This window comes from Lissotriton helveticus, chromosome 6 (assembly GCF_964261635.1).
Source record: "Lissotriton helveticus chromosome 6, aLisHel1.1, whole genome shotgun sequence".
In the NCBI taxonomy this organism is placed as follows: domain Eukaryota; kingdom Metazoa; phylum Chordata; class Amphibia; order Caudata; family Salamandridae; genus Lissotriton; species Lissotriton helveticus.
In genome coordinates, this window is record NC_136067.1 from 1407162172 (window position 1) to 1407175721 (window position 13550).

Consider the following 13550-nt stretch of genomic DNA (forward strand, 5'->3'; position numbering starts at 1 on the left):
CCTGTTCGGGGCACCATCTACCTACCCTCCTCCCATAGCTTGCAATAGCACCATTGGTAGCAATCATTTTACAGCAACGCTCCTCTACCAGGGAATTGAATTGTAAAGACCTATCGAATAATAAGCCTAGATAGGAAAATGTTTTAACCTCTTCTATTTTGTGGCTTCCTATAGGGTAAGTGGATTTGGTACAAGGTTTATTACCAGCCAACAACACGTGTGATTTACCCAGGTTAACGGACAGATCTAAAGAACCCATAAAGTTGACAAATCCATCAATCAAAGTCTGTAGACTCCCTGGCGTATGTGCGAGCAGGACCGCGTCATCCGCGTTAAGTGAAACAGGGATGTGACGCGACCCTGCTCTTGGACAATTTGTCCTTAAATTTAACAGAACCTGTTCTAAGTTGTTTATGTAGAGTGAAAATAAAAACGGGGCGAGAATGCAGCCTTGCCGTACCCCGCTCATACAGGGGAATGATTCAGTCAACCCACCCTCCATATTGTATCAGACTTTTGCTGAAGTGTCACTGTGGAGTTCCCTTAAAATGTTGATTAGGCCTGCCTCAATCCCCATGAGGGACATAATATCCCAGAGCTTATCCCTATTCACGTGATCGAATGCTGCTGCCAAATCCATGAACCCCATATAGATGGCTTCCTTGCTGGCCTTGGTGTATTTGGCAGTCAGCATATAGAGGTTCAAACATCGGTCACTAGTGGTCCTCCCCATCCTGAATCCGTACTGAGTGTCCGAGATAATATTATAATATGTGTTCTTTTTATATGTTTCATATATTTAATTGTATATTTTTCAAATATTGTTTATTTTTTCTTAAGATTATTATTTGTTTTAATTGTTGAAATTTTATTAGTCATTTTTGTTTCTCTGCTATCCAATACTTTCACTACTGTTGCACTCACTGGAGTGGGAATAATAATGTTTACCCTTCCGCTGTCCAAAATTCTTTCTACTTTTGCACTCATTGGAGCGGGAATAATAATTTTTATCCCCCCCCCCGCTATCCAACACTTTCCCTACTGTTGCACACACTGGATTGGGAATAGTAATTTTAACCCCTCCGCTATCCGGTACTTTCCCTACTGTTGCACTCACTGGAGTGGGAATAGTAATTTTTACCCCTCCGCTATTCAACACTTTCCCTACTGTTGCACTCACTGGAGTGGGAATAGTAATTATAGAATTATTTTTTTAATTATTGAAATATGCATATATTTTATTTTTATATAATTTAAAATTTGAAAATTAATAAGGATAAGTTAATACATTATTTTAAAGTAAATATTTGTATATGTATAAATTATTATGTTTGTGTGTTTATATTTTTTAAGTTAAGTTTAATTTTTATATTTAGTTAAATGCACATTAAATGTAATTTATTTTGTTGAAGATAATATTAATCTTTTTTATATTTAATATATTATTTTATTTTATTCATATTTTTAAATCAATATGTTTAACATCTGTATTTTTAACTTCGATATTTTTGATTCAATATTTTTGTACTTACCTGTTTAAGTATAGAGAGTCGTAATTTTTACAATCTGTTTTTTTACCCGATATTTTTACCATCGATGTTTTTAGCATTGATATTCTATTAGTGAACCCGTTGGGAGTTATTGATATGACTGAATATCCCTTGACAACTTTGAGTAGGAAGCTAGTTACTCCCTTCCTCATGGCAGCACTTCTCATTGACCTATTTTTTTTAATTGCCTTTCTCTCGACCAATAAAAGCTTGGATGACCAAGGTTTAGCCGATATATATATAGTGGAGAAATTAACTGCCTGTCACGTATCAGAAAATTTCGGAGACAGGAACATCTATATGTAGAGTTTTATTGTGGTTATAATCCTCAAACAACTGGGCTTGACTGTCTCCCTTAGGCTGCTTCCCTACTCTATAACAGTCTGCCGAGGACGATCGTCTCGTCTTGCTGGTGATACGTCAGCCTTTCCCATAGGAAAAGAAAAAAGAAAAGAAAGGAGAGGAAAGGAGAGGCAATCAGTCCCCTATTTACAGGCCTACCCTGGCCTATCCTCTAACGGTTCACCCACAGCTAATGGTAAAAGGCTGGGGCACACACGTAGTGTTCCGTCACACTACATGAACAGTGTAGGGTTCAGGGATGTGTTAGTGAAGGGAGCCACCGGTCATGGCCTTTACAGGGACACTTTTTCCTCAGGGACCCACCCTTAGAGCAACGTGACCACCCTTGACTGCTGCGTTCGTTCCACGCTAGGGCCAAATGCGTGGATTAGGTAGAGGGACTCTTCTCCCTCCCTCCACTACTATGTACTATGTGGGTGTTTGTTCGTGTCCTCGCCCTCAGATCCAGGTACGTCCTCCGGCTCTCCTGCCTTGCCTCTCTCTGTCCATCCTCCTTCTCCTACTCCGTCTCTTGCCTTTTCTCGCTTCGTCAGTCCTTCATCTCCTGCTCCGTCTCTTGCCTCCTCTAGCTCCGTCCATACTCCTTCTCCTGCTCTGTCTCTTGCCTCCTCTCGCTCCGTCCGTCCTCCTTCTCCTGCCTCCACTTCGGGGTCATGTCCGGGGTCAGACTCCGCCAGGCATGCCTCTGAGGTACCCCCGGGGCACCAGCCATCATCCTCCGAGGGTGTCCTGTCACACTGCCATTCTGTGAGATTGAGTACAGAAATGTGAAAATATGTGGACACCCTTTCGCATTTACATCAAACAGGGCAGGTCTGCTTTGGGTCCAGGACATCTACCCAAATTGTGGGTGAACAGAGATTGTGCTATCCCTGTTTCCCCGAGAGCTCCCCAACTCACCACTCCATGGTTTATATTAACTATGGAACCCAGCCACTGAACATTGGGTTCAGAAAGATATTATGCAAATCAAGGACGCAAGGGCCGCAAGACAAAAAACACAAAATTTGACTAGGGGAGGACTGAATTGGGAATGATTCTTCAGTCTATCTGCTTTAATCTATTTACATTTATTGGTTGTTACCTTATACATTTACTTCTTTTGGTAACTGATATACTTACAATTGTTTTAAAATTGACTGAACGTGTTGGATATTGTGGACCTGTAAGGGTAACCATAGGTTGCAAAAGATACCACTTGTTTGTTGATGAAAATTTTGCATGTAAACTTTTCAGATGCCAATACAAATTCTTTAAAAAAATTAGTCTTTGAATCTGAATCTTTCTCTTCCTTGTTTATACTAACTTCAACCTCACAAACTTGTTCACTTTTCTACCTGACATATCCATCCTTTCTGCAATACTTTGACTTCTTTCTGCCAGTTTACTGTCAATAGAGTCCTGCAAAGAACAGTCACCAGAATACTGATACCAATTAATTTTCTAATTTTATCACAGTCATCTTGATAACATTCTGAACTGCATGGGCTAGATGTCCACCATATCATGTAAGAGGTGCCCTAAAATACACACCTATCTGAATAGGCTGCTGCACCTTTGTAAAATAGATTCACAAAATGAGATATAAAAATGGAATTGAAATGTGGACCTATCCTTTTATAAGTCCATGTCTTACTGAAGGAGGATGCCAATGGACCTATCTGAATAACAACTAGTAAAATCATGTGCGTGTTATCCAGAACTATTCAAAGATCAGCTCCATGCTGGGCACCAATGATAAGGTTTTCTGGATTTTTCAGAACACCGCCCAGCTAGGAGTTCTTTAGACACTCTGGAATAAGGACATATTGTGCCAGCATGAGACAAAGTACTCAATAGACTGCAATGCCCCCGCAACCAACAGAGCTTAACGTAAGTGAGATATGTATTTGGTAGCAATCAGTCCGATGAAACTTCACAGGAATAGGTAGAAAAATGTCGACCCTCTTTCATTATGGATAGCTACTTAGAAGAACAGTAGGAAGCTCTAAATATAGTATCAACATTTATTACAAATTAAAACCCTCTAGTGCAGACAATTTGAATAGTAGCTGATATAACAATTAACATAATATCGACAACGGGGCAGAACATGGTTCTTCTGCATTCCTCATCCTCTCCTTACCTTTAGCTAACTAAGCTACATTTAGCACTGAATAGGGAGCCTTCTTGAGTTTCATGAATTTCGTAGATGGTTCACACTTGTATACACTTTTCAACAATGCATACAGTTTTCTTATTTTTTTCTTTATTTTATTAAATTTCATACACCACAGAAGTACAGGGATTACAGCGATCGCAATATATGGTGATGACAATGATGCAAAAGCAAGTATGCATCTAGATTATGCACTGTAGTCCGTATTCTGCTGTTCATAAGAGAAGAAATCAAGAAGGGTGGAACATAGAACAGCGGTCACTCAGAAGTTACATGTTGAAGCATTTGCAATTAAAGAGGGATAACAAGCAGGTCTGTAGCGTGCAGTGGTATAAAATTCACTTGCCAGGTAACAGTACTGAGCAAAGTAGGGATTAAGTAGTATCATTAGTTGCTAAGAGGGCAGCATCTGCAATGTCATGTCCTTGATCTGTTGTGTCTGCCCGGACATAGACATACAATTCAAGGGGACTCCAAACATCCATAGACCGGGAGCGCAAAAGCATTAGCTCCCAAAAGGCAGCAAGTTGTTCCTTACAATATGCTGCGTATTTGAGCCAGTCAGTTGCGAGTGGCAGTAAGTGATAACCCCATCTCATCACAACCCTGAGCTTGGCAAGCAGTGGGACCGCTGTTAATTTGCGCACTTCAGAAGGCACCTCTTTGACATAACCCAACAGCGCAACTAGAGGAGTGCGCTTGAGGGCGTGTCCTGTAATATCTTTTTTTTTTGTTAAATAATTTTTATTGATGTAATAATAAAATTACCAAAGTTACAGTGAAGCATAAGATGGAACAATAGAATAATAAAGTGTATAACATCAAAAAATATTATAATAAGGAGCAATTTAATTTGAAGATAATAAGGAGAAGGGAAAGGAGATCATCTTATGGTTGAGAAATGAATAATAAGAATAAGGGTATATATTAAGAACAGGTGATACTAGAATACAAGTTTTTAAAGATAAGGAATAAGAAAGGAAAACGAAAAACAAGAAGAGAAAGAGGAAAGGGAAAGAGGGGAAAGATGAGATAAAGAACTAAGGTATAGAAGGGTGAGAAATAGATAAGTAATAAAGGGAATCCAAAATAAATCCGATTCGATTTTCTAAGATAGTGTTGATTATGAGACAGTAGAAATTCTATGTTCATTACAAATAAGGTTCCACCACGTTAACGGACATACTTTGGAATTATCTTTCCAGCAAGTTCAAATAAATGCAAGGGAAATGAAAAGGTCAAACAGTTTCAAATTTGGTGTAACGTCAGAAAAATCAGTAGATATAGATCAAAGAAATACATTTTGAATTGATAATGGTATATTACAATGAAACATCTTGGAAAATATAGACCATATGGATTTCCAAAATTTAAAAACAGTAAAATAGTAAATGTAACAATGTGCCATCCGAGAAGATACAAGACCAACAAAGGGAAGAGGAAGAAGGATTAATCTTATGAATATAAACAGGAGTGCAAACTGCTCTCTTGTAGAGAAAAAATAAAGATTGAATAATGTTAGCAGCTTTTGAGGTAGTGAAAATGTTATGCCATAGTTTATTCCATCTGTTAGTGGAAAGGTATATAGAGAGGCCTTGTTCCCAAGCTAATTCAATACTGGCTTTCACCCTATCAGATGTGGGAGTGGACAGAAGCTTTTATATAATCAAAGCTTTGGGAGTGGAGTCGGGAGTAATGGTGGGCAAAGGGATCAAGGGAGTAAAGGGTTTTGATGAAATGGTGTCATCAGGAGAACATTTTGATGACAAGAATGGTTGAAGAGCATTGAATATTTGTGCGTATTGGGAAGAGTAGGATGGAGGTAAGGTATAACATTGTTGTAATGCAGAAAAGGGTATGACAGAGTTATGAGATACAAGTTGATAAACATAAAAAATACCCTTCTCTTTTCAATGTTTGAAGTAGAATGATTTGTGTCGGAATTTAATTAATTTATTATACCAAATGGAAGATGTAAGGAACTCTTGTTGAAAAGTGCACCCTCTGTGAACAATGAATGTATCAAATGTTGGGCGTATTTTAAGATGGGATAATGAGAATAAAAGTACAGTTAGTCATAGAACGAATGTCAGAAAAGGAGAAATCATGTAGCAAGGAACACTCAAAAGCAATCCATCTGGGCATCAATGAGTCGTGGGTCTACTTATTTACAGAATAGAATTGTCTAAGTAAAAAAGCGGTATGATATAATTTAAAATTAGGAAATCTTACACCTCCTTCAATTTGTGGTTTAATTAATTTAGATAAGGCAATATGAGAAGGCGTATTATTCCACGAGTATTTAATACAGAGAGAGTTAAGTTGTTTAAAATAATAATTAGGGATTTTGACTGGTAACATAGAAAGTAAGAAAAGAATGAGAGGTACAATCATCATTTTAATAGCATCCAGTCTACCCCACCAAGAAAGAAAAAGAGGGGACCAGGAATTAAATGAATTATGAATCTTAAGTTTTAGTGCATTACAATTGTGTAAAAGAGTATGAGGGATGTTAGAGGAGAACCATACACCCAGATATTTAATTTAGACGGACACCATTTGAAATTGGTGTAGGAAAACATGTATTGATAACAGGTGGAGTTTAAAGGTAATACCTCTGTTTTAGAAAAATGTAATTTGTAGCCAGAAACTTTAGAGTATAAATCAATTTCCTGTAGGAAAGTGGGTAATGCGGTAGAGGGGTTAGAGAGATACATCAAAATATCATCTGCATAAGCAGATCATTTGATTTCATGAGATTTATTGGGGGGTTATGTCGGATGCGTTCAAGGAAAGGTTCAAGACATAAAAGAAATAGAACAGGGGAAAGTGGACAACCTTGCCTGGTACCTCTATTTAAGTTAAAATAGGGGGATAAAAGTCTGTTAACAGCAATAGATGCACGGGGTTCAAGATATAACAACTTAATAAATTAAATGAATTTAGGGCCGAAACCAAACCAGTAAAGAGTTTTGAACATTAATGGCCAATTTACAAGATCAAATGCCTTTTCAGCATCAAGAGATAATGCAGCTAGAGGGTCAGGATAGCTTTTCCCCAATGCAAGTACATTAGATAACATACTAGCATTATCAGAGGTAGGTCGACCTCTAATAAAACCGGATAGGTCAGATTTGATTAGTAGGGGTATAACAGTATCCAATCTAGAAGCAAGAATCTTTGCAAACATTTTACAATCATAATTAATTAATTAGATTGGGCGATAGTTTTGGCAAAGGGTATGGTCTTTTTCAGGTTTAGGGATGCTTACAATGAGGGCATCTAAAAAGGATCCCTCAGGTTTTGATTTAGAGATGAAGGAATTAAAAAATTCAAGTAGACGAGGAGCAAAAATAGAAGAGAAAATTGAGATTAGCTCAAAGGAACCCTGGCCCTCCTAAAAGATTTAATGGCATCAAGGAGAGACATTTCATCAGGCACAGATGGGGAGAGGGAAGATCATCAAAGACACAATGAGTATCACTAGCACAAGGAGAAGTATCATCAATATTTAGAAAATGATAGTAGGATTGGAAAACATTAACAATATCAGAATCAGAATGAAGTAAAGTATTAGTAGTAGTGTTACGAATAGGGCAGATGGTTTTCTTTTCCATTTTGATTTTCAAATAGTTAGCCAACATTTTACCTGCTTTATTTTGACCCCCATGATACTTGGATTTTATTTTAAGTAAAATATTGCACGCATCAACTGTAGCTAATTTATTTAAGTCAGATTTTGCCTTAATGAAATCGCGGAAGTGTGAAGGAGATTTAGATGTGAAGAAAGAGTGTTATAGAGATTTAATGTTTTTGAGAGTAGAGGGATACTTGGAGTTTAGTAATTTCTTCTTTTTGGCTGTGTATGCAATGGTGAAAGCCCTAAAGAATGCTTTAAAGGTGTCCCAGTTATTAAGGATAGAAGTATCACTAGCTTGGTTGAACAGAAAGAATTCATTTATGAAAGAGGTGGCCTCAGATATATAGGATTGGTCAGATAGGAGAGAGTATTTAAATCTTCACCCGGCATGTTTGGAGTTGGTAAGGGATAGATCAAATGACGAAGAAACAGGGGCATGGTCAGAAATAAAAATGGATCCAATTTCTGAGGATTGAACAGAGGGTAATAGGGATTTTGAAACCAAAATACAATCAATACGTGACATTGTATGGTGAACATTTGAGAAAAAAAGTACATTCATAGTGATCAGATTGCAGGTTTTCCATACATCGAAAAGTGGACGAGAGGCAATAGCGATTTAAATGATTTATGAGACTTGTCAGGTGTAAATTTACATTTTGATTTTCTATCGGAAAAAGGATCAAGCCAATTGTTAAAGTCTCCAGCAACAACAATATTGGGATTGGAAATGGAAGATAATATAAGTTTAATCATGTTCCAAAAATCAGGGTCAGGTTTAACTGGTCCGTAAATATTAAAGAAAGTGATGACTTTATTATGGACCTTGGTCTTAAGTATTGCCCATTGTCCATTTGTATCATTTTCAGTAGACAAAATGTGAATTTGTAAAGATTTATGTCAGAGGATTGCAACCCCACCCTTGCAATTGACCGCAGATGAAAAAACAACCTGGCCCACCCATTGGTGTTTAAGTTTAAGAGACTCAACGTTATTACAGTGGGTTTCTTGTAAAGAAGCAATTTGACAGTTTAACTTTGATAAATGGGAGAGTATCTTCTGACGCTTGACAGGGTGACCCAGACCACGAACGTTCCACGATACAACTTGAAATCGGGACAAGGAACGCGTCGGACCAGCGCAGATGGCTAGGGTACCGTCAGTGCTTTAATTAGCACCTTACAGAAACACTCCTACTCCATAGGAATTGACAAAAGAGCTCATGTCGGAGCAGCATGCAAACTAGGAAATCTCTTCTCAGAGTTACAAAGGCCTTGCTAATATTTACACTGAACACTGAAGGAATTGTCGTATGGAATTTGGCTGTAAGGGTCACAACTGTGTGTGATTTGAAGCAAAAAGCCCTGAAGAAGCCTGTGTTGGGTGAAACGCGTTGGCTGTGGATGCACTGCAATGAAATAAAATATTTATAATCTTCATAAAAACTGCGTGGACGTTCATCAATCCTGTCATCTCTATGTTGAAATTGCATGGCATTTTAGCCAGAAATTGTAATCTTAACATTGTCTCTCCAAATGTGTGTTAAAAGTTCCACGATACAACATTAAGCATATATCTCTTTTAAAGACAAGGGTACAGGAACAATGATTACACACTGCAGACACAACAATGGGAGGAAAAATACACTGTTTAGCAATAATGAGGTAATAAATAAGAAATATAAAGAACATAAATGGAGTAACCATAGAGACAAAAAGACACCATTTATCAATAGGAAATTATACAAAAAACAAAAAAATGGCAAAAAATAATAAATGATAAAGAACCTTGCAGAATGAAGAAGATGACACAAAAGCACAAAAAAGAAGTATTAATATGCATATAAGAAAAATTAAGAGAAGATTAAAAAAATAGGAAAATGATGGAAGGAGGACAAATTAAGGAGGGAAAAAAGAGTTAGAAGGAGAGAAAGAAAGAAATGACAGATCAAAGACAAAAAAGCCAGATCTGTAAGAAGCAAAATAAGAAATAGAAACTGGCATGTCTGCACTCAAGGGCAAGATAGACAACACTGAAGAGAGGAAGAGGATAAGAAAATCATTGAGAAAATAATGTAAAATATAGTATAAGTAGAATAATTGGAGAGCAATTATTTGTGTGGACCGCTGAGGACCTCAATAAATGAGGAACATTTAGAGTTAGATAAGAGGTAACAGTAACAATTGCAAAACATTAGCAATGAACAATTTAATAATATTGGAGCATAAAAAGTTCAGGAACATTGAACAAAGGTGTCCATAGAAAGTTGAACAATGGAATCTAGCAACTGTTTTAGCTCGAGAGGATGTTCAAAGGTACGGGAAACACCTTCCTGTGTGATTTAGCAAAAACAAGGATGAAGGATACCATAACGGATATTCATAGAACTCATTTGAGGCCAGAGAGCCAGAAATTCTTTGTGCCTGGTGGTAGTGATAGAGCGCGCAGGTCACCCGACCAACAATTTTACCATATGCACATTGGGCCTATAAATTCCAATTCACCATTTTTATTAATCGGGTAACCTTACACTCTACTACCAGTAACCCTTCCTATTTATTTCCAATGTACCCGACTTACCAATCCACTGTTACGGGTACCTATGATCACAATGGATCAGGGAGCTAGCTGTAAAAGAAAGGCAGACACCAAAAATACAAAATACCTTTTACCCTATTTGCTCTCATATAATAACACAGACTCAGGAAGTTTTAAAACCTTTATCTAGTTTTCATCAAGTTCAGAAAGCATAAGGTTCACAGCAAGTAAACTGTCAATAACTAAGATTATAAAGAGTACATATCCATATAGGAAGTAAATAAGACTAACCATTTAGGACTCTAAAGGAAAGTTAGAACAGGGCACATGCTAGTAAGAATTTTCAGGAATTTAGACTTGACGTGGAGTAACTAAAGGACGGGGAAAAATAAGGAACAACCCCAAGGAAGGACAGTCACCAGTAGGCCAGCAGGTGCAGAATGGACACCCAGGACAGGAAAACCAGATTAGGATCAGGACAGGACCACCAAGGTAAGACCAGCACCCGCAGTTCAGTTGCAACGCCTGCGCTACACCCTCTCTGCAGCTATCAGTCAGAACCCCGATTGGGTTATCGAATTCCCCAGCAAAGTGCTCCGCCAGCACTTAAAGTCTCCAAAACCCCGCTTGGGTCTCTGGAAATTACGGACAGAGTGCTCCGCAGCTCTCTGTATCAGTCACCTATTGAGTGCGTTGGGTCAGTGACAGGTCAGCTATTCGGACAAGTCGGACAAATTCTCTAGCTAAACCTAGGCAAGTTATACTGTTTTCGGGTCAGTGTACCACCCCCCAAATGTTGCAAGTGTAAGAATCCCCAATTTTGATTGGTCCAAAGAAAGGACAGGTCAACACACCCACCAGGATTTGATTTTCTCAAGCCCCAATTTACATCTTTTGGGACCGCCTATTGAATTTGGGGTTCCCATGACATCTACAGTTCACCTAACAAGGGAATATACAAATTGTATTACAATTGTTTCAAATGCAGTACATTCCAGCTCCGTTTGCTGGGCTACAGGTCGATTCCCAGGAGCATCTTGACTGTGGCTGCCAGCTGGCTGAGTTCCACTGGTACAAGGTTTTCTTTCCTCTGCCAGGATGACATGCGCAATAGGGACTTCTAAGATGGGGTAGTTAGTGCCTCCCAGGCCCAAAAGATTCTATACATGAAAAGTAAAGGAAAACAATTTAGAACACAGAAATAAATGAATACACTGTATACCAGGAATCCCTATATGACTCCCCTTACTTTATACTAACTATAGCATTAAGGTTAGTGCAAAACGAACAGCATTGCAAAAGCTGCACTGCAAGCTTCGGCATGTGAGAACACAAAGCGGCCATTTTATAGCTAGTGCGCAAGCGCAAAGATTTCCCACCAGAACTGCGAGTGCGTCACGTCACGTGAGTGTGACCAACGCATGCGCAGAAGAAATTCCCGCTAAGCAGCGGCCATTTTAGAGGCAAGCGTATTACGGTTAGTAAATACATATGCAAGCTTCGCTGGGACACCCCGTGTAATGTAGAAATGTGCAATATTAGTAACACAAACAGGTTGATTACATTTTATTAACATTATTTGAGGTTCTTGATCCAAGCAAGTCGCTGTACGTGCGAATCCTTGCTCCATCAATCCCCTCTTTGATGATATTTTAGATCATCACAAATTCATAGAACCAGATGCCAACTTTTCACATTTTCCCCAATTCAATCTCTTCAAACATTCGGTTCAGCTTTTCTTTAGTTTCTTTATTAGGGTGAGAATTTTTCACCCTTTTATAAATCTGATTATTCAGCTCCTCTAATTCAAGTTCATCCACATTTCTCTTCACTCCTCTCTGGTTCACAGTGTACTTCTTTTGGTGCTTTCGACATTTACAACAGATGAATATGATGAATACTACTAAACCTATTCCCGCAATTGGCATCAGTACTTTAATCAAAAAACTTTTACCTAAGTTAGCAAACCAATGACCTACGGCGGAGAGACCATCAGTAAGTCTCTTCCAGGCACTGTCAACCTCAAGTGGTTTAAGCTCTTTTCCCAAATTTGTAATGTTCCTCACATACCCTTTGATCTCTACACTTTTGTCAGGTATGTAAGTGCAACAATGTTGCACTTTCAGCATTCTGCAGACTCCGCCGTCTTTTGCCAATAGGGTGTCAAGAGCAAGTCTGTTCTGTAAAACCATTGATCTGATCGCAACCACTTCGGTATTGACCATCAGGAAACCTCCAGCAGTGTCAGTAGACAACCGATCCACTACTGTTGACAATTTGCAAATTCTGTGTGTATTCAGAACCACTCCCACTGTAGGTATCAGTGCACTAAAAATATCTCCTACAATCTCACCAGCACTTTCTCTTTTAGTGTGTATTAATTGATTAGTCTTTTCATTGCTTCCAGTGATTTTCCCCACATGGTATATCTTTGGGAAGACAATACCAAAATAACAACTCCCGTACCAATGATCGGGCAATTTGAAGTAAGCCTTATTCCCACAAATAAAATAAATTCCAGGAAATACAGGCTCTGTCCCATCTTTGAAACCCCAACCCCCAATTACCTTGTAATTATGTTCGCATTCACTGGAACCAATGAAAATATTGTTATAATAACTAGTCATTTCTCTTTTAAGACAAAGTTTCCCCTTCTTTTCGAAATCCGGCAACATTGCAGCGTTAGCTCCACCATTTGAGGTGCTCCCTATACTCTCTGCCCATTTAGGAACTTTTTGGTTCTTGTCTTTCGCCTTCTTTTGGAAACTTTCTCTTCTCTTTTCTACCATATCCAGAAATTCTTTCTCTTTTTCATGTAAAGAACATGTCAAGTTATTTTTGTGTGCGTCATCTATATTTATTTTTCCTACAGTTAGAAAATAATCACTCACGTATTTAGCTACATCTCTAGTCGTATGTACAGGGTTCATGTTTCTTCGAACAGGAAGTTTCGGAAAATGTCACATCAGAATTTGAATAATAATACTGTAAAGGTCCTCTTTTATAGAATAAACTAGTTAGTATACTACAGGAAATTCCATAGGTTAAGGGCAAGTGGTGGTATGTCACACCTTCAGCTACAGAAGTAGGTAGCTTCATGCAGACATAACAGTCGTCTATTTCCATAGTTTCTACATAATGTACTAACAGGTTTGCGAAAACATTTAAATTAGTTTTGTTCTTTATTTTGTTAAAGTGTAATCCTTCCTCATCTGGTGCTTCTAAATCTATGCTGGTCTGTTTCAGGCTAAGCGGTTTGTCCAATGCGTCTACTTTTCGTGGTGTAATTCTAGTGTGTGAT

At 38.2% G+C, this 13550-nt stretch overlaps 1 protein-coding gene across 1 annotated transcript; it reads right to left on the minus strand.

The window, feature by feature from the left end:
• Positions 1-2314: 2314 nt before the first annotated feature.
• LOC144762723 (syncytin-2-like) lies at positions 2315-12924 on the minus strand. The gene is made up of 2 exons (XM_078647971.1): positions 12240-12924; positions 2315-2658 (listed from the first exon to the last, which is right to left on the minus strand). Exons 1-2 carry the CDS (start codon positions 12922-12924, stop codon positions 2315-2317), a joined length of 1029 nt encoding a protein of 342 aa, XP_078504097.1.
• Positions 12925-13550: the final 626 nt, after the last annotated feature.